The following is a 22,679-nucleotide window of genomic DNA, read 5'->3' on the forward strand; positions in this document are numbered from 1 at the left end:
TGTGTCGAGACTGGAGGGTTTGAGTCCTAACGAGAGGCTGGGACTATTTCCCCCAGAGTAGAGTCTGAGGGGTGACCTTCCAAAAAGTTTTATAAAATCATGAGGGGCATGGGTAGGGTGATTAGCCAATGTCTTTCTCCCTCAAGGGTAAGGGAGTCTAAAACTAGAGAGCATAGGTTTAAAGTGAGATACAAAGATTTAAAAGGGTCCTGAGGGGCAACATTTTAACAAAGAGGGTGCATGTAAGGAATGAGCTGCAGGGGGGAGTGGTAGAGGTGGTAAGTTTATAATCTTTAAAAGACATTTGGGCAAGTACCTGAATGGGAAATGTTTAGAAGGATATAGGCCAAACGCAGGCAAATGGGACTAGTCCAGTTTAGGATACCTGGTAGGCATGGACAAATTGGACTGAAGGGTTTGTTTCTGTGCTGTGTGACTACAATAATATAGGAGATGGATACGAGGAACCATAGAAAGACGACCAGTGGGGTGCAGAGATAAACAGGAAAGTGCCTGCAAGTTGCTGCAACATTAAATGTCAAATTGGAGTTAAAGCCTTAAGGTGACATTGAACATTACAGAGGAGATATGAATTAGTAGGAATAATTGGGAAAACTTGGTTTTTTCAGAATTGAAGGGGCATGGGGGGGTGGAATCTTTGAATTTACAATCTAGATATTCAAGATGATAACAGCTAACATAGGATTTACTTTCTTCCATTAAGTCTAATCAATTTGAGGAATTGCTTTAGAGACCCAAAATCCTATCAACTACAGTCAATTACTGTAAATGGCAACAGCATGGCACTTGAACCAAGATCTATGACTGGCCACTTTCATCTATAATTATCTCGTGATCCTGGAATTCAGCAGTAGGAAAGATTCATCTTCTTCTACCGAGGAGCATGAAATGGTTATTTTTTCCACAACATGGATTGGCGGATTAGAACTGCCGGCAGAAACCTTCAAGGATGTACAAGGTGTCAGTTTCAATCTGGCAAGACAACATGGGAATGCAGACGATTTGTCTTTGTGCTAGATGTCAATTAGTGCATTTCACTGGGTGACAGAATGTGATGCATATTTTGGGAAGAATGGAGGGAAGCAAGGTGGAGAAAATATCTTATAAATCAAAACCCGAGTACGAGAATATTTAAACACGGACATGATTTGTCTAAGTTCAAGTGCAAGTTATGATTAATTTAAGAGCCAGTGCCCTACCTTCATCAGTCCCATCCATGATACTAACACAATCGTTTGTTACTAGGAAAGGGCTCAACTGAAATACTTCCTTTACCTAGAAGGAATAAATTCAGCAAAATACAAAGTATTTAATTAAATCATCCTTTCCATTAACTTGTGTTTTGGCAAATGATTAACAAAATAAATCTAGTATTGTACAAACCAAGTCAATTCAAAATCATTCTATAACCCAAAAAGCTACAGACAACCAACTCCATGACATTTATTCTATTACATACATACATTTAGACAGTAGCATGCTGAGAGGCTAATGCTAGAATCAAATCTGTCCATACGTACCCTGTGATATGAAGAGCTCCAACGCCTTAAGGATTCACGTAGTTGTATTTTAAGCAAGATACAGAAAAATTTCCACATTGTATCATAGTTTCACAATTTACAAACAGTGTGACCTTTAGACATGTAGATCAAGATAAACATCAAAATTTGAATATGTTGAAACTTAAATGCCCCAAGCCATCATCTGTACATATGCAAAAGTGGTTAGATAGCATTGCACATCACCCAATTTCAAAATTCAAAAACAAATACCCAGTCTTGTCTAGGAAACAAAATAATTTACAAGGAATTTCATTTTGTGCAACAGGAATGCTGGCACAGTTAACATCTTCAGGTTTTGAAGATGACAATTATCTGCTGCAATAATGGTGTACATCATGTTCTACAACATTATGCAACGACCTGGAAGAGAATGCAGTTGTGAATTCAATCCTGTTTAAAAATACTAGACTTCCGAGCTCACTACAGGGGACCACTGTCTTCAGTAAATCTGCTCCTCAGGGTCAGGCAATAGATGAGAGCAATGAGAAACTCTACATCAACTTTGAGCACCGTCCAGTCCAAAGCCCAGCAGACAAAAAAAAACTGATCTGCCTTGGAAATTTCAAAGCCACAGTCAGAAAGAATGCAAATTTCTGGAAGGGTGTGACAAGAAAGGAAGGAGTAGAGAAAGTAAACTCTACCAAAATTTTCCTTCTTATAAAATGTCTAGAAGATGAGCTGGTCACAACAACTTATTTTACCTGCATGATAAGACGCCTTCATAGCAACATTCATGGCCCAAACACTGGTACTTGCTCGATTATGTTTTCTTTCATCAAGAAAATGCAGAGATGTTCACAGCACCCAGCCACATCAGATACTGATGACTTCTGAACCAAGAATTGCCTTATCTGATCTATCATCTCCATTAGCCTGGCACCTAATTAATGACTCCTTCTCCAAAGCATTGAAAAAAAATGCACCTTCCTCTTAACACCCAGAAAATTAAGTCTTCTTCTAAACAGCTCCCACAGCAAAATACCTTCTCTTGTCAATTAAGTACCCCGATGAAGTCCTGGAAAATGTGGAACATTTGTCATGTCTTACAAGCATTCTCTTGATGAAGGCAGCCATGGAGGACAAAATTCATCAACGACTTCATTGCACCAGCTCAGCTTTTTGCCAACTGAGGAAAAGAGTAATTGAGTAGAATGATCTTAAAACAAACTAAATTTATAATAACTCATACATGCTTCGGAGACTTAGAGTCATAGAATCATAGAGATGTACAGCATGACACACTGCAGGCATCTCAAACCAGACGAGACATACCATCAATGTGCCTTTGCAAGATCTTTCAAACCCAGCAAGAAGAAATGCAGTCTAACAGTATAGTTCTCTCAAGCCAACTTGCCAAGCATAGAGGCACTAATCACTTAAAACCAGTTCCACTGAACAGGACATTCCTTTCACATACTTGATAGCAGATACCTGAAGCAATTGCTTTATTCTGAACTTGAGGTAGCAGGAAACTCACAGGAGGACAGTAGAAATGCTTTTGGGATGATGCTCTCAAACCTTAATGACTGAAGAGGTCAAATATACTTGTCAACTTGGAACAGCCTGGCCTCTAATTGGCCAAAACAAAGGCAGCTCATTGGGGAAGGCACATGACACATTAACAGACTTCACTGGGAATATGCAGTAGCAAAGGTGAGGTGACAACCTATCCATCCAACACTATTCAACCTGCACATGGCAGTCTGTAGATCATGTATTGAACTACTCAGCTTTATCTGAAATGCACTGAATCACAGAGAAAGCAGACTCAGTATTAGCTTTCAAAAGAAAATGGGCTGTACACTTAAAAAGAAAAATCTGCAGTGACAGCAAGGTCACTGGAACTAATTGAAAAGCTCTTTCAAAATGTTCACACAGGAATGATGAAACAGATGTCTTCCTTTGCAATGCAAAGATCTGAAGAAAGCAAGCTGGTATATACCTTTCACAACATACATTTATTAGGTTTGCAATGGGTCGTCTCATGAAACATACTTATCCCATTCCAACTGTTAGATAGTATATTAAGTGCAGATACAGGCCATTTGGCCCAACAAAGCCAAATTTAATCATCTTCGAGCCTCCTGCCACCTTTTCCCATGCAAATCGATCACTGTGAAATATCTTTTCCCTTTTCCTTCATATGCTTGTCTCATTTCCTCAGATGCATCTATATAGTTGACTTTAATCATTGAGACAGAGGGGTCCACATTCCCATTACTCTTTGGATAAAAATGTTTCTTTTGAATCTCTTATTGGGATTTTTTGACAACAACATTTTATTGATATCACTAGTCATGCTCTTCCCCACATTCTCTCTGTATCCAATATTAAAACCCTCTATAATTTTAGTTACTTCGATTAGGTCACCCCTTTGTTTTTTAAGACGAGATCCATCGTGTCGATTTTTTTTAGTATGTACACTGATGCATTCCTGACATCATTCTTATATATCTTCTCTGTATCCTCTTCAGTGCATTTATGTCCTTTTCATAATATGTTAACCAGAACATCATGCAATGCAATAGCTCTCGTGTAACAAAGGCTCACCAATGGTTTAGAATAACTTCTCTACTTCTCAATTCTATCCCTCTAGAAATAAAACCAAACAGTTTCATTTGCATTTTTGGATATTGCTAACTTGTGGTGAAACTTTTAAGTGACTAGTGCATTTACATTGCAATATCCTGTTGTTCTTCTATTCTACTTAAATTTGCACATGTAATCGATTATGCTTCTATTTCTTCTACTAAATGCAGTCTAACATTTGTATTTGAATTTCATTTGTCAATTGTTTGCCATTTCCACGAGTTTATTAACCTCCTCTGTAAACTGGTTGCAGTCACAGAGTGTGGTGCTGGAAAAGCACAGCTGGTCAGGCAGTATTTGATGAGCAGGAGAGTCGATGTTTTCAGCATAAGCTCTTCATCAGGAATTCAGAGTTCCTGATGAAGAGCTTATGCTCAAAACATTGACTCTCCTGATCCTCAGATGCTGCCTGACCAGCTGTGCTTTTCCACACCACACACCGACTCTGATCTCCAGCATCTGTAGTCCTCATTTTCTCCTTGTAAATTGATTGCAGTATTCTTCAGTATTGACTATCCCTGAAACCTACCCGTATGCCTTCAAAACCTGGTGTAGTCCATGAATTTAGAAATTGTTATTATAATTGTGAGCAGTGGTCCCAGCACACTCCCTTGCGGAGCATCACTTTCTAGAAGTGAATAATTGCTCTCACTCCCATTCTTTGCTTTGTGTGTCATAGAGTCATAGAGATGTACAGCATGGAAACAGACCCTTCGGTCCAACTCATCCATGCCGACCAGATAGTCTAACCTAATCTAGTCCCATTTTCCAGCACTTGGCCTATATCCCTCTAAACCCATCCTATTCATATACCCATCCAGATGCGTTTTAAACGCTGTAATTGTACCAGCCTTCACCAATTCCTCTGGCAGCTCATTCTATACACGCACCATCTTCTGCATGAAAAATTGCTCCTTTGGTCTCTTTTATATCTTTCACTTTCCCCATCTTGGCAATTCTTTTTTAAACTCTCTCTCAACCAGCTATCACTGTCCCACAATTTTTGCACTGTATTTTATTTTGTCTGATTTCCACTTTATCTAACCTATTTGCTGCATATATTTTCATATTAGGAAGCTTTGAAAACAACTAGCAAACCATTTTGTTTTTTGTCCTGCTTCTATATTCTCTGACCTTTTAAGGGTTCAGATAAATTAAATCTACTGCTTTACTGTTGTCTATTTTATTACCTCAAATTCAGTAAGTTTGGTCAAGCAAAAATTTCCCTTTTGAAATCCATGCCAACTATTTGTTATATTTCTAATTTCTAGCTGTTCTCTATTCTCTTTCTTTGTAAGGATTCTGATTGTTATCCTGCTACTGATGTTAAGCCAACATCACTAATTCACTGCTGTTCCCAGACCTCATCTAACTCGAGCCTTGCTATGATCCTTTTCCAAGTGCAATAACTTCCTGCCATGAGCAAAATCCTCTAGGGTCCCAGTCCATAATCACACTGGGTTCCCAGACCTCAGCACTCTCATACCCAATTCTCTCATTGTACCTAGGAATAATCATCCAGACACACTGCCTAGTATGGCCTTTTCCCAATTCCAGACTTCTTAGCAAACCCATCAGTCCCATATTCATCATCGTTGCAACAGTACCTTTTCAAGAAATTCAACTCCCCCAAACCTTTCAAAAAATAAACTGCATAGACTCCATCAGTGAAAGACATACAGGTGAGTTTCATGGAGACAAAGGGGAGACAGTGAGAAAATAAAATATTTGAAGGAAGGGTGAGAAAGAAGCAATAACTTCATATAAATACGAATAAAAAGCTTCCCAATATGAAAACACTCAGCAAGTAGGTTAGCTGGCCCTAAGTTAGCCAAGGTGGAAATTGGACAGAATGAAATAGACAATTTGGTTTGTAAGTTTGTTTGCTAAGCTGATAGGTTTGTTCTCAAACATTTCATCACCATGCTAGGTAATATCATCAATGAGCATCCAATGAAGTGCTGGTGTTCTGCCCTGCTTTCCATTTGAGAGTCTTGGTCTGTTAAGGTGGGTGATATTCATTTCCGGTTTTTTTTCTCAGAGCTTGGTAAATGGGATCCAAACCAATGCGTTTATTGATGGAGTTCCAGTTTGATAGTGATAGTAGGTCCTGTCTTTGAGTGGCTAGTTGGTGTTTGTGTATCCTGGTGGCTAGTTTTCTGTCTGTCTGATGAAGTGTTTGTTTCAGTCCTTGCAGGGTATTTTGTAAATGACATTCGTTTTGCTGGTTGTTGGTATAGAACCTTAAAGGATCTTACATCAGACTGTTAGTGTATCCTGGTGGCTAGTTTTCTGCCTAACAACAACCAGACACCAAAATACATGACCCACAATCACTAGGATCCTTACGTACAGACGAAGGAGGACACGACTTCAACTGGGACAACACATCCATCCTACAACAGGCTAAACAGAATCACGCACAGAAACTCCTAGAGGCATGGCATTCAAACCGGAACTCCATCAATAAACACACTGATTTGGACTCCAGTTACCAACCTCAGAAAAAAAGCCGAAAATGATATCACCCACCTTAACAGACTTAGACACACAAATAGAAAGAGGGACAGAACACCAGTGCTTCATCAGAGGCTCACTGATGTTACTAGCATAGTGATGAAACATCGGAGAACAAATTACCAGCTCAGAGAGCAAACTTACAATCTGAACCTCAACCTGAGCTACAAATCTATTTCACAATGTTTGAGAAGATTATGTTAAAATCGTGGGACAATCCTACAGTTGGTTGACAGTAAAAAATTGAATATCAAGAAAGAGAAAGTGACACAAAAGATAGATAGAAAAAACTGCAAAGACAGATCACCTTTGCTGTGACTAATGATATAATTCGCATTATGTAACTCTTTTGCATCATTTGACTCATTGTGGACAATGCCACAAATACATGAAGTAGCAACAAAACAATTCAGTATAACGCATGAATATAGCTTCAGAGTCATACAATGTTGGTTTGTACCCACTTACCTCCCCCATATCAAGACACCTGTGTTGCCCAAACCTTCAGAAATCCAGAGCACAAATACCTCATTCACTTTGGAGAGATAAACAAGCTGGTAAAGCACAGACCATTCTCCTACACATTCCACAGCCAGCTTTTACTCATCACTTACTTCTTCACAACAAGCTATCAAACGTGTATTATATAAATTCTTCAAATCACTAATTTTTCTTTAATATTAGTAAAGAAAGTTGCTTTGCTAGAGATACCTTATCCAACAATTGCTGAGCTTTTACTCCTGGCAACAGACGTAAACCAGCAGTAGCTTTTAGTACTAATGGTGTGCTTGCCCAAAGATTCCTAGGAATTGACTCTTTGGCAACGTCCAATAGTTCCTGAATGCCTTTTGTGGCCTGTAACACACAAACCATACATACCCAATGTTAAAAAAAAGTCTCAGTTACAAAGAATTTAATTCTGACAGACTAAGTTTCAATAGCAATTCAAATCTACAAACAGTAATGTCTGTTGCTTGGACAGCATACATGCACTTTTTCTGCCTGTCAATCAAAACCAAATGTAGTATTAAGTATTAATTCAAGGCAGTCACACTAAATTCTTGTGCATTTCCACTTATTAGTATCTTGTTCAGTTTCCTAAATAGTATAGGTTTCATTTGTAGTTAGAGTCGAGGTTCAATACCGTCGGTTCTGCTCTAATGCGCATTTCTTCAATGCAAATTGACTTTGACGCGATCGAAGAATTTAGACCATTATTTGTAGAACTTACGATCTCTGTTCCATTCGTTTAAATGATGCTACTGCTATGCAATTTTCTTATAACGTGGATTTTCATGAGTACGGTCTATCATTTTATATCATTTTGCAGTCTTTACATTTTAAAATAGTGGTTTAATATTACAGGCAGCCCCCAGGTTACAAATGGTTTCCATTCTGGAGTCCATACACAAGTCAAATTGTACACAAGTCAGAACACACTACAGGACTATGGAAAGCAGCTGTTTGTAAGGATAGGAAATGTTCGTATATGTCAGGTCTTTAAATCTATAACCACATACAGGATTGCAATTGTAAGTATTTGTAAGTTGGTTGTTTGTAAATCAGGAACCCCCATACAGATTTTAGGACATTTATTTCTGTAATGAGAGTATTTGGATGTTGGGGAAAAGGATTACTTCTTGCTAAATGTCCTTGAAAAGTGGTGGTAGTGTGCCTTCTTGGACTCTTGCAATCCATGTGGTGAAGGTGCGTTCCACAGCGCAGGTAAATTGGAGAGTTCTGGGTTTAGATTCAGTGGTATCACAAGAATGGCGATACTTGACTACGTTAAGATAATGTTCACGCCTGAATTGTACACTAAGGTGATCATAAGGCTTCAAAGTAGATAGAACTTGTAATATAACATGTTTAGTATTTGCATACTTGTGAACTCAGATTTTGAAATGGATAAAAATATCTGAGGAAGGGTCACTGAACCTGAAACGTTAACTCTGATTTCTCCCTACAGCTGCTGCCAGGCCTGCTGAGTTTTTAATGCAATTTCTGTTTTTGTATGCGATTTCCAGCATCTGCAGTTCTTTATTATATATTAACATTAGTCTAGCAGACAGGAAATATGAATGCCTCATTTTCCAACTGGCAAGTTATTAGAATTTGTGTGCACCAATGCTGAGCCTCAGATTTTTACAATTTACCTAAATAACTTGGATGAAGGGGCCCATGGCATGGTTGCTAAATTCGTTGATGACACAATGTAAATTTTTGTTGAGACTATAAGGAGACTGTAAATAAATACAAAAATGTTAAGTGAACATCATGGAGTGCAATACTGTATAGAAATGAGAGATCCTGGCAGGAATAACAGCAAAGAAGCATATTACCTAAATGAGGAGTCATTTTCCAGAGCTCTGATCTGTAAAGGTATCTGAGTTTCCTAGCGTGAGTTTCAAAAGGTCTACCAGTACAGCAAGTACTAAGGAAAGCTAGCAGAATGTGATTGCCTATCAAGGAGAACTGAATGCAAAAGAAGGGAAATTGTACACAGCACAGCACAATCTATGATCTAGATCATAGATGGAGCACTACATACAGCATTGCTCTCTTTAAGGATGTAACTGCATCAGAAACAGTTCAGAGAAAGTTTATTAGACTAATACTTGGAACTGGTGGATTGTCTTAAAAGGAAAGATTGGATAGGACAGGCTTGTATCTGCTGGAATTTAGAAAAAGGCAATTTGATTGCAACATAAGATCATGAGGTGTCTTGACACGGTGAATGCAGAGTGGATATTTCCTCCTGCAAGAGAATTTGCAAGCAAAACACTTATGACAGAGATGAACATAAATTTTTCTCAGTGGGTTGAATGCTTTTGGAACTTTATTCCTCAAAATGTAGAGTCATGTAGTGATAGAAAACAGCTGCTCCTGCCCTGGGATCAGCAGAGAAGTCACAGGAAGATCCCAAACTGATTTATGAAACTATCCCTTTACCATCATTGATCATGCTGAGTAAAACCGACTAAAAATGTCTCAGAAGTGACCCTCGCCCTTCCATCATCCCTATGCTATAAAGTATTTTTATTTTGAAACAATCTTTCCCTTTTGCTGTCCATTCCAACACCCACGTTGTTGCACACCTAGCATTGTCTACCTTTGGAGTGTAGACATCCCAGAGTGTCCTGCCCTCTCACACTTCAAGTGGATTTTTACAGGCCACTCCAGTCGCCTGCTGCTGTTCATCCAGTTCCATGGCAACATTTCCCTCAGCGCCATCTTCAAACACGTGGGCGCAGACACCATGGCCTGCCCACTATGGAGTCCATTCCCACAAGTGAAGATCTTTCTCCCGAATTGGAGTCAACATTTTTGAGGTTTGCAATCCGATTTCGCTACTGTGGCAATGCTGGATTAGAAATAGGATGCAGAACTTGCCGACTCAGCCCTTCAAGTCCCCTCATCCCCTCCTCTAGACAGCAACATGGCAGGTTCTCCTTGCATGCTCCAAAGGATCCTGGAATCTGCTGTTCCCGTATTGGATGAGGTCAACGACTGATCATTCACACCCCATCCCACTCCCACCCCCACCCCCATCCCACCCCCCTCCCCATCCCATCTCAGTCCTAAACAGCTACCCCCCCTCCCCTTTTATTCAGAGGCAATTCCAGGGGTGCACAGATTCATAGCTGGGCCGAGAGGGGCTAATGTCTTTGACCCTTTGAGACATTGAGGTCACAAAAGACGCTTGAAGATGCCCGAAACTATTTTGAGGCTCAGGAAGCATTGTGAACTATATTCTCTGATTCTGCACTGGAGCATAGGAATTGCAGACACTTATGAGGTCACAGTACCTGACGTGGATCTATCGTTGCATAAGCCCCACGTTGTCAAGGTTTTCCGGCTGCATCTAGGTGCATCATCTGCTTCCATAATTACCCACTCCACTGAACATTTACCTGCCAACTGCCCACATGGTCAGCCGTTACCGCAGGTAGGTATCATCTTTCCCTCCCTCCCGCCCCCTCCAATCCCTCTGCCTTGGTCTCACCGTCAGCAACGAGAATCCTTTTCCTCCTCTTTTTTTGTCGATCTTTGATGCCAGGAGAGGTTCCCAATGTCACAGGAAACCTGGAGGAGATGCCTTCTGAGCGTTCTGAACATTGTGGGGAAACAACATGGGAAACAGCTAGAGATGTGAGAGGAAGTTCAGATGACAGCGATCTCTGCCAACTCCGATCCAGTTGAAATGGAAGAATGGTGCAACCCCCAACTACTCCTGGTTGACAACACCGCTGGTGGACAGTGACTTCCAAAAGAAGCTCTCTGAAGGGTTGACTATGCTTAGGAAAGTGGAAATGGAATTCAGCACATCACCACTCCCGATCTTGGGACTTCAGATAAATGTGAGGTAGTGTGTTTTGGTAAAGGAAATCAATACCGGACTTATACATTTAATCGTAGGAGCCTGGGGAGTCTGGCCAAACAAAGACCTTGGAGTGTGGGTTCTTAGTTCCTCGAAGGTCGAGTCACAGGTGGACAGGATAGTAAAGGTGGTGTTTGGCATTATTAGTCAGTGCATTGAGTATAGGAGTTGGGAGGTCATGTTGTGGCTGTACAGGACATTGGTTAGGCCACCTTTGGAATATTGCATTCAGTTCTGGTCCCCCTTCCAAAGGAAAGAAGTTGTTAAACTTAAAGAATGTGGCCAGTATTGGAGGGTTTGTGTTATAGGGGGGAGGCTGAATAGGCTGGGGCTGTACAGAACATTGGTGAGGACACTTTTGGAATACTGCGTTCAATTCTGGTCTCCTTGCTACAGGAAGGATGATGTGAAACTTGAAAGGGTTCAGAAAAGGATGTTGGAGGGTTTGAGCTGGAGGGAGAGGCTGAATATGCTGGGGCTGTTTCCCCATAAGCGTCAGAGGCTGAGGGGTGACCCTATACAGGTTTATAAAATCAAGGGGATCATGGACAGGATGAATAGCCAAGCTGTTTGCCCCAGTGTAAGGGACTCCAAAACTAGACGGGAAAGATATTAAAGGAACCTAAGAACCACTTTTTTCACCTAGAGGGTGGTACATGTCTGGAATGAGCTGCCAGAGGAACAGGTGGATGCTGGTACAATTACATTGTACAAGTACAACATTTAAAAGGCATCTGGATGGCTATATGAATAGGAAGAGTTTAGAGGAGTATGGGCAAAATGCTGGAAAATGGGACTGAATTAATTTAAGATATCTGGTCGGCATGGACGGGTTGGACCGAAGGATCTGTTTCCTTGCTGTACAACTCCGAGATGCGCAGCATGGAAACAGACCCATCAGTCCAACTCATCTATGTCAACCCTCAGCAACCTTTGAATATTTTCAAAGCAGAGGTAGGTAGCGCTTGATAAGCATGGGGTGGGGGATCCAAGTTGGCAGCGATCTAAGAGGTCTGCTTTGCTGAGCTCTGCACCTCAGTCCAGGCAAAGTCGCACTTTCACCTCCCCACTTAAATCATTTCTATGATAAGCAAGGGGTGAAACATCATCAGGGTAAGTAGAAATATAGTCAGATCAACCAGGATCCTTTTTAGGGTGCAGAAGCTTCGAGGGACAAGGGACCTACACTTTATTCCTAATGTAGATGCTCACAAAATTGTCGGTTTCACGTACCAGTACCAATTCATCATTCAATCAACACAGTCTGCAAATAATCCAAAGTTAACCTATTGTCCTTAGTAAGTGATGTGCCAGGCAGAATATTCTACTATCCTCTTGAATGCTGGGAATAGGAGGATAGAGCAGATGAATGCATGCCTGAGGAGCTGGTGAGGGGAGAAGATGTCACATTTTTGGATTATTGGAATTTCTTCTGGAGTAGAAGTGACCTGTACAAGGATGGATTGCACCTGAATTGGAAGGCGACTAATATACCGGCAGGAAGAGTTGCAAGAGTTGCTTAGGAGGATTTAAACTAATAAGGTGCGGGGGTGGTAACTTTTGTCAAAATATTTTCATCCGAGAGGTTAGCTCTCTATGTCTCTGCACATGCTACCAACCTGAGTATTTCCTGTTTACTTTAATTATTGCAGATTCTCAGGGCTGACTACTATCACTGCATTGTTGAGCCCAGTGCTGAATGACATTGAACTTATACCTAATCAGCATGGCTATATTTTACATGTTTCTGTTCATGTTGACTTTGTTTGGAATTCTTGGCAAGGCGCTACAGCTTTTCTTTATGGGTGTGCAAAGTGATCTGATGTAAATGTTGAAAGTCCCAGTGCCAAATATTCAGGATGGTACTTAATGAAATGGCATTCTATATTGTTCAATGACCTGAATGGCAAGTGAAAAGGTCACAAAAATACTACTTTGGTTATTTCCAAAAATTGCAGCCTGTTGACTCAGCTCAAGAAGGCATCTAATTTTAGATTGCATTGCAATGCAGAAGCATTGCCTATATCAGTCAGTTCTGATAGAATATGATAGCACAAGAACAGAACTATTTTACATTATTAGAAAATCACTCAATAGCCGCACCAGTAAACTAACGGGGCCGGAATCGCGTTATAACCAATACAGGTAAGGAAAGTTCTACAAATAACAATCCAAATTCTTCAATTGTATTAAAGACAATTTGCATTGAAGAACAAATGTTATAGCAGAACTGACTGTACACTCAAAGATTCAGAAGCTACACCTCTGATCTGCCATTCAGCTTGTGGCGGTCACACTGGTCATACTAGTTTATCAACTTCAGCTACAGTCTAGTTCCCAAGAAGCAGTTGGCAGTGGGATGAATAGGAAGTCTTGCATAAGGTACAGCAGACCAACCAGCTTTATTGCAGAGGTGATAGATATCAGTTGACAGTTTGGAGAAACAAAACAATGAATGTTAAAGCAAGACCTCACACAAGATAATCAAATTTGAGGGGATTTTGTTAGATTAAGGAAGCAACTGTTTCCTCAAAAGAATAAATTTAAAATTGAAAATAATTGGCAAAAGAATTAAATGGCAAATTAGGAGGATGTTTTCAGAGGGCTTTTTAGATCTGGAAAAGAGCTGTGGAAACAGATTCTACAGGATTAAAGATTTGCAGGGTAATGGGGAGGAAGTTGGGATCTGGGACTAAGTTGGACACCTGTTTCAAAGACTCAGTCCAGACATGTTAAATCAAACAATTCCATGTTTCCTGTAAGATTCTAAGACCCTAAACCCTGTCAACTCTCCATTCCATCATCTCTGGTTTCTTGTATATCCCCTGCTACCCTTCATCCCAATTGCAAAGGATTAGGTGCTAACTCCGGATTTCTACACATCTATTGCATCCTTTATTAAAACTTACCCCTTTGATCAAGCATTTGGCCTGCTCTCCATCTAGTTGATAGTCTTTTTTTCTTACACTTTTGTGAAACATCTTGACATTTTACTACACTAAAATGGTGCCATAACAAAAGTGGGTTGAAATCACTATTCATCTTTCATCCAACATCTCCATTTTTAAATCAATATGCATTCATATCAAATTATTTCCATTGCCTTGGTCATTTTTCCCTAAAATCATTGAAATCTTTAACCCCTCTGTCCTGCATTCTGTATTCTTGAGATTCATGGCTTCTTCACTGAAAAGAAACTTTACAATATGAAACCTTGTATTTTTCCACTACTTTGCAGCGCCAAACTGAGCACTTAGCTGAAGACCTCCTTCTTTTTGTAAACACGACCTGCTCTTCGAGTCCTTGGTTCATTTAATTATCCAAACATCTCAGACTGATTAGAAAATCCTTTGCCTCCTACACGGTTTCAATCAAGCTCATTATAAATTCCCTCTTCTATCACGCACTTTACAGCCTCAGTAATGAGTGAAAAATTTGTAACAAAGGATAATAAAGTAGTTTCTCTGGTATGACAAAGTTGTAAACTGGTGCTCAATACAATTGGGATGCTTGATTTTCTTCAGCAATAATTATGGAGTGGGGAAACTTCCATTTTGCCGAATATTCCATTTCATAAACCCCAATTCCTACTATGCTGCTGCAACTATTTCATCTTATTGGAACTTTTGTTTTTGTCAACTGTCCCCTGCCATCTCTGCATCCATGTGCAACAAAACCTTCATGCCATGCAGCATCCATGTAACAAGTGTCAGATAGTCCATTGCCAATAATATAACAGTCACTCTTTGACATTTAGGGAAATGTCATATCTGAATTGTCAACGATGAAGACCCTGCAGTTTACCATGGACCAGAAACTGAACTGGACCAACCATATACACACTCCAACCACAAGGGTCGGACAAGACTAATTCTGCAGTGAGCTGACTGGCACCCCAACTAACAACTTAGCCATGCACTCCCATCACCACCAATATTTAATGGCATAAGTGCACATTGTAAATAAAGTACACTGCAGCAAGGCTGCTTTGTCAGAACCTTCTAAACTCCTGAGCTCTCCTAATTGGGAAGACAAAATTAGCAGATACATGGGACTCTAACCACCTACACATTCCCTTCTAAGCCACACACCATCCTGATACTGAACTATAATCACTGTTCTTTCATTGTTACTGGGTTAAAATCTGCAAACTCTCTCTTTATACCATTGTGGGTGTGCCTAATCTACATAGACAGTGGTTGACGAAAGCAGCTTACCACTACCACGTTGGAGGCAATTATAGATGGGCAACAAATGCTGACCTTGTGAAAGAACAATTTTTAAAACAGTCTTACAAAGAGTTGATCATCTGTAATATCTTCCATTTCTAATGAAAGGTCATTTTTTGAAACATTAATTTTCTTTCTCTTTCTGTAGATGCAGGCTGGCCTGTTTATTGTTTACAGCCTTTCCTATTTGTAATGTCAAAGTTTTGCTGGTAACTTTTTGTTCACTGATAAGAAGCATAGAGTAAGATAAAGTAATACCAAATGGGGCTCATCAGAATATGCCGACAATCCTGGCTTTAAAGCTTTGAATGTTTCGTGTGCAAGTTTAGGAGATTCTGTTGAAAGGAATCACAAAATTAGAAATTTGGATGATTAGATTTCTCAACAGTGCAGTTCATGTCAATTAAGAGAGTATGCAATGGGAACTAACCACTGAAAGACCGAAGTGTGAAATTACAAATTTAGGCAATAAATATTCAAATGCTTAACAGGATACACATGGAAAGTCAATGCAGGATAAATACTAGAGAGCTTTAAAAAGCATTCTGATTTAAATGTTTGTGGTGCAAATTAAGGCAATAAATGCTCATAAAAACATGATTCAGCATTAAAAAGACAATATAGAGTGCGCTGCTCTCCTTTGAGCTAGCACCCTGAAATCTCTTTCTTCCAATTGAGGGGGCACCCTCAATATAGTGACTCAAAAACAGCTCCACTGACGATGCTTGGAGATAAAAGGTTACATTTCTGGGCTAGCAATCTCGAGAACTGCTTGTTAAAATCCTTGAGCACTTTTCAGACTGGAGGCCTGTGACCAGTGGTGTGCCAGTTCTAGGTCCACTGCTTTTCATCACTTATAAAAATGTGAGCATAGGATGTATAGTTAGTAAGTTTGCAGATGACTCCAAATTTAGAGGTGTAGTGCACAGTGAAGTTTACCTCAGAGTACAATGGGACCTTAATCAAATGGACCAAGGAGTGACAGATAGAGTTTAATTTAGATAAATGTGAGGTGCTATATTTTGGAAATGCAAATCAGGGCAGGACTTATACACTTAATGGTAAGGTCATGGGGAGCGTTGCTGAACAAAGAGACCTTGGAGTGCATGTTCATAGTTCCTTGAAAATAGAGCTGCAGGTAAATAGGACAGTGAAGAAGGCGTTTGGTAAGTTTTCCTTTATTGAACAGAGCATTCAGTCTAAGTGTTTGGAGGTCATGTTGCATTGGACATTGGTTAGGCAACTTCTGGAATCCAGTGTGCAATTCTAGTATCCCTTCTATAGGAAGGATGTTGTGAAACTTGAAATGACTCAAAAGAATTAACAAGGATGTTGCCAGGGTGGAGGATTTGAGCTATGGAGAGGTTGAATAGGCTGGGGCTGTATCCCCAGAGCATCAGAGGCTGAGGAGTGACCTTATAGCTGTTCATAAAATCATGTGGGGCATAGATAGGGTAAATAAACAAGATCTTTCCCATGGGGTGGGGGAGTCCAGAATTAGAGGGCATAGTTTTAAGGTGAGAAGGGAAAGATTTAAAAGGGGCCTAAAGGGCAACCTTTGCACAGAGAGGGTGGTACGTGTGTGGAATGTGCTGCCAGGGGAAGTGGTGGAGGCTGGTATAATTATAACATTTAAAAGGTATCAGAATGGGTATATGAATAGGGTGGGTTTGGAGGGATATGAGCCCAGTGCTGGCAAATGGGACTAGATTAGGTTAGGATATCTGGTCAGCATGGATTAGTTGGACCAAAGGGTCTGTTTTGGTAGTGTACATCTCTATGACTCTACTTAAATTCTAATAATCAAATAAATCTGGAATAAGCAGCCAGCAACAGTTTAGTGATTATAAAACTAGTGAACAGTCATGAAAATTACATCTGATTCACTTAATGTCCTTAAAGTAAAGGAATCCGTCAGCCTTGTGCAGTCTGCCCTGTATCACCTGCAGCGATGTGGTTCACTCAAACTGTATCAAATCTCAATTTTAAAAAATCAAATATAATAAAACCAAATGAACCAGCTAGAATCATTCTAGATAGGATAAAGGCAAAAGTAATCCAGTTGATTATATAAAGTGCACCTCACGTCTGGGGACTTGTATCGAATTTAGTGACAGACAACTCAAGTGACAGTCATACACCATATTTATACGTTTCGTACAACTTCCCAGACATCTCTAGCAATACCTTGTCCCACTGGCAGGATAGATCTATCAGAAGTAGCATTGCGTATAATCATGTGCAACTGAGAGTGGGAAATACTGGGAGTCCTCAACATTGAGTCTGGATCTCGTGAAGTCCCATGATATCACATTAAGCTTAAATCAGGAAACATGCTGATTTCACCTACTACCCTCCCTCAGCTGATACTCCATGTTGAACCCCAGGTGGAAGCAGCAAGTATCTAGGATGGACATGACCATCATCATGGACATGAAATTCTAAGTGGCGAAAGTGAGGTCTACAGATGCTGGAGATCAGAGCTGAAAATGTGTTGCTGGAACAGCGCAGGTCAGGCAGCATCCAGGGAACAGGAGAATTGATGTTTCGGGCATAAGCCCTTCTTCAGGATTCCTGAAGAAGGGCTTATGCCCGAAACATCAATTCTCCTGTTCCCTGGATGCTGCCTGACCTGCTGCGCTGTTCCAGCAACACATTTTCAGCTATGAAATTCTAAGTCTACATTGAGGACATCCTTTAATGTGACACTATCAGCATGCTAATTGGATTGATTCAGAACCGATATACTACCTCAACATTGGGAAATCAGGACAGTTTGCTATTTCACTATATTCAACCACAATCCATAAACAACTTCACTCACTCTGATACCACCATCAAATCAGGGTACTGAACCCTGGTTCAAAAAGAAACGTAGTGAGGATGCTAGGAGCATGTGTGATACATATATTATAAATCCAATTCTCTTTTCAATATTACTGCGTTGAATCTGCGTCCTCCATCTCTTCAACCAGTTCATTTCAAATCATTATGCCAGCTGCATAAGACCTTTCACTTCATTACTCCTGCTTCTTTTCCCAAAATACCTTCAATTTGTCCCCTCTTTTGTAATAATTAAGAGAACAGAGATCGAGAACACACACTGGATTATCAACACCAAGCTCACCAGGATCAAATTTATGAGAGAGGAGGAAACCAACCAATTCCAATTCCCATTCCTGGATGTGATGGTAGAATGAACACAGAATGGTGAATGAACAAAAGTGTACAGAAAATCCACACACACAGATCAGATCCTGAACTACAACAGCAACCACCCAAACACACACAAGAGAAGCTGCATTAGGACCCTGTTCAAAAGGGCTACAACAAACTGCAGCACTCCCTGCTTGCAAAAAGAGGAAGAACACCTCTACAAAGTCTTCGCCAAGAATGGATATCCCCGCAACTTTATCCATAGATGCTTAATAGACAAATAATGCAACAAGGATGTGCCATGACCTAACACACTAGCCAAGCTAGCTTATGTAAAAAAAACCACTCATGGAACTAATAGCCTGACTTCTCCAACCAGATTCATGACAGCCCATAAACTGACAGCCATGCTCAGACAACAACTCACCAAAACAAAAGACCCACTACCCATCATATGCAAAACAAATGTAGCTTACAAGATTCCATGCAAAGATTGCATGAAACACTATATAAAACAAACAGGCAGACAACTAGCAATCCGCAATCGTCAATAAGCCACGAAACATAATGACCAGCTATCCCTAGTAGCCATACGTATGAATGACAAGGACGACAAATTTGACTGGGACAAACAATAATAGGACAAACTAAACAGAGGACAGCCGGATAATTTCGAGAAGCATGGCAGTCATCCATGGACTCCAATAAATACATTGTAGTGGTATATTGGGTCTCGGTCATGAATAACCAAAACGAGCAACCTGAAGCAGCAGGAACAGAACTAAATGAATTCCAGAAGACAGTACAGCAGCACTTCACAGGAGGCTCTAACGCATTTAAGATGTCACCTAGACAGGGGACAAAATGTCTGCAAATCAACTTCCCAGCTCAGCGAACATACCCACAACTGCAGCAACCGGCACTTGAGCTACAAATCTTTACATAACCCTTGATCTGTCCCTTCTGGTTATCGACCGTCCTGCCAGTCTAAACAGCTTCGGATTATTTACTACTTTAAAACCTAGTATACCAGCGAACATCCCTATTAAATTTCCTTTTATTCTAGTCAAAGAACAATGAAGCTGCTATATATAATCTCGCTACGAAACTCAAATCCCTTAACCTTGGTCTTCTTCTAGCACAGAATTGGACGTAGACAACATTCTGGCCGACATCTAACCAAAAATTCATAATTTGGAGGTTAGAATGGGGTGGGCAAAGTTAAAAATCAGGTAATAGCCCAAAGGCTTATTTGCAAGTACAAACTTTCAGAGTGCTGCTCCTTCATCAGGTAGTTGTGAAGTGGGATCATAAGGCAGAATTTATAGCAAAGGATTACAGTGTCATACAACTGAAATGATATATTGAAAAATCTAGATTTTTGTTAAGTCTCTCATCTTTTAGAATGGATTACAGGTTTCACTTCATTAATATGTAAATCCCAGAACTTCTTTTAAGTCACATTCTCAAGATAAGTTAAGGTTTTATTTTAGAAAGTGACATCTCAGCTCAGCCAATGCATTAAGGGTGACAGGCATGGGTTGCAACCGATAGGGTACCCTTCGTTGTCCACTACTTCCCGAGAGCTGAAAAACTACGCATGTTCTTCACAGAAAAATGTGTTGCTGGAAAAGCGCAAGTCAGGCAGCATCCAAGGAGCAAGAGAATTGACGTTTCGGGCATAAGCCCTTCTTCAGGAATCATTATGCCCGAAACATTGATTCTCCTGCTCCTTGGATGCTGCCTGACCTGCTGCACTTTTCCATCAACACATTTTTCAGCTCTGATCTCTAGCATCTGCAGTCCTCACTTTCGCTATGTTCTTCGCAGCCTGGAACACATTACCGATGAGGGTGAACACATTGCCAAGACCTTCCCTACACCTCCACTTTTCGCCCTTAATAAAACCACCAAACCTTAAACGGATCATTGCTCGCAGCAAACTGCCTGGCTTTCAGGACATCAACCACAACACCATACAACCCTGCCATGGCAAACACTGGAAGGCAAATACAGTGTCAGAGTGTTGACACAGATACCACCATTAAATGTGAGGACACCACACACCATGTATAAGGCAGGTACTTGTGTGACTCAGCCAACATGGTCTCTCATATGCTGCAGGCCAGGAGCCCCAAGTCATGGTACATTGGCGAGACCAAGCAGACACCACACAGCGGATGAATGGACACCGTGCAACAGTCTCCAGACAGGGGTGTCCATCCCAGTCAGGGAACTCTCCAGCAGTCGTGGACATTCAGCCTCTGATCTTCGGGTAACCATCCTCCAAGGCATGGTTGCTTAGTGGTTGCACTGCTGCCTCACTGCGCCAGGGACCCAGGTTCAATTCCTGTCTCAGACAACTGTGTGTGGAGTTTGCACAGTCTCCCTGTGTCTGTGGATTTTTTCTGGGTGCTACGGTTTCCTCCCACATTCCTAAGATGTGCAGGTTAAGTGGATTGGCTATGCTAAATTGCCTATAGTGTTCAGGGATATGTAGGCTAGGTGTATTAGTCGGGGGTAAATATAGGGTAGGGGGAATAGGTTTGGATGTGTTACTCTTCATAGGGTCGGTGTGCACTTGTTGGCTGAAAGGCCAGTTTCCACACTGTAGGGATTCTGTCAGATAGACTTCGGGATAGGCAACAACACAAAGTGATTGAGAAGAGGCTGATAGCCAAGTTCGGTACCTTGCAGGTGACCCCACTACACTAAACATTCTCTCTCACACACAGAATAAATGTTCACACAGACCCTCTCTCATACACATACGCCCCCTTACACAGGCTTACACCCCATCACACTCACTTTACCAAGCTTGCACACACAGAAACACACACACACATTCCCCTGAACATGCAAATACACAAGTCTATATTGGGTGAATTTGTATTTGCAGACACATTCTATTTTGCTTAAAAAATGCAATCTGCAGGCAGTCAATCCATGTAATATTTTGTGAATTCTACTTTGGAAATAGAACCAGTCTGACTCAAGATTGGAATACAGATTCTAACCTCACACCTTTAATGCATTGTCTGAGCTGAGATGACAGCTTTTTTTTAATAAAACCTTAAGTTATCTCGAGAATGTGACTTAAAAGTAGTTCTGGAATATAATTATTAATGAACCGAAACCTGCAACCCACTCTAAAAGATGAGATTTAATAACAATATAGGTTTGTTCAATATATCATTTCAGTCGCATGATATTGTAATTTTTTTGCTATAAATTCTGTGTATTATGGTCCTGCTTCACAGCTACATGAAGAAGGAGTAGTGCTCCGAAAGCTAATACTTCCAAATAAACCCGTTGATTATAAGCTGGTGTTGTGTGATTTTTAACAATAATTTATGAAGATTTAGCATCAGGACTCAAAGTACATAGGGAGGGGTTGGTGCAGCAAATTTGTTCCCAAAAGCCCTTAAAACATCTGGGATATTTTAATCATGTGGGGTGGCCAGAGAGAAGTCATCCCCATACCCAGAATAGAGAATCTTAGAGAAGTAGTTTATCCAGAGATCCTGTGTCTCTCCAGCTCCTTCGATAATACGTTGCCTCTCTCCTGCCTTGCCCTGCTTAATGTAATTTCCCTATACCTGTACTCTGAACCTTTAATTCTAAAGCTATGAATGCCATGTTTTTGTTTAAAAAAGCAACTGCAACATGCCCTATCACTTTCAAAGATTTATCTATATTGTAACAATTATGAGGTTTAAAACACTGCTATATTATGGGGCTCTAATGTTAAGGTAAAGGAAAGAAAGGAGTCATGTGACCATGTTGGAATCTGATTCACAGCTTGAAAACAATAAATGCTGGAGATCAGAGGGTCAGACAGCATCCATGGTAAGACAGCAAGCTAACGTCTCGAGTCTACTTGAAGAGTTGTCTAGATTCAAAATGTTAGCTTGTTCTCTACTCTCCATGAGTGCTTTCTGACCCTCAGATCTCCAGTATTTGTTGTTTTCAGTACCAATTCCGGCATATGAAGTAATTTGCTCTCACAGTAAGCCTCCATCCTCAAATGCCCTCAAGCATGAGTTGGTGAACTGCATTTTTAAAGTGTGTGGTGTGGGTACACCCATGGAGTTCTGGGATTCTCGACCCAATAATCTCAGTCTCCCAAAGTGAGAAAGATGTTTATGGACATTAAGTTGTAAACAGATCTTTTTATTCATTCACAGGATGAGGGTATCGCCAGCTAGCCAGCATTCATTGTCT

At 40.6% G+C, this 22,679-nt stretch overlaps 1 protein-coding gene across 1 annotated transcript in view; it reads right to left on the reverse strand.

Annotated features, from left to right (window-relative positions):
• The window catches only part of entpd6 (ectonucleoside triphosphate diphosphohydrolase 6), a 53,649-nt gene that overhangs the window by 28,335 nt on the left and 2,635 nt on the right, over window positions 1–22,679 (reverse strand). Inside the window, exons 3-5 of the mRNA XM_043696428.1 lie at window positions 15,558–15,634; window positions 7,401–7,544; window positions 1,221–1,296 (exon numbers count right to left, since the gene is read on the reverse strand). Coding sequence (XP_043552363.1) covers window positions 1,221–1,296; window positions 7,401–7,544; window positions 15,558–15,634 — 297 coding nt within the window. The remainder of the gene's footprint in view (window positions 1–1,220; window positions 1,297–7,400; window positions 7,545–15,557; window positions 15,635–22,679) is intronic.

This window comes from Chiloscyllium plagiosum, chromosome 9 (genome assembly GCF_004010195.1).
Source record: "Chiloscyllium plagiosum isolate BGI_BamShark_2017 chromosome 9, ASM401019v2, whole genome shotgun sequence".
NCBI lineage: Eukaryota > Metazoa > Chordata > Chondrichthyes > Orectolobiformes > Hemiscylliidae > Chiloscyllium > Chiloscyllium plagiosum.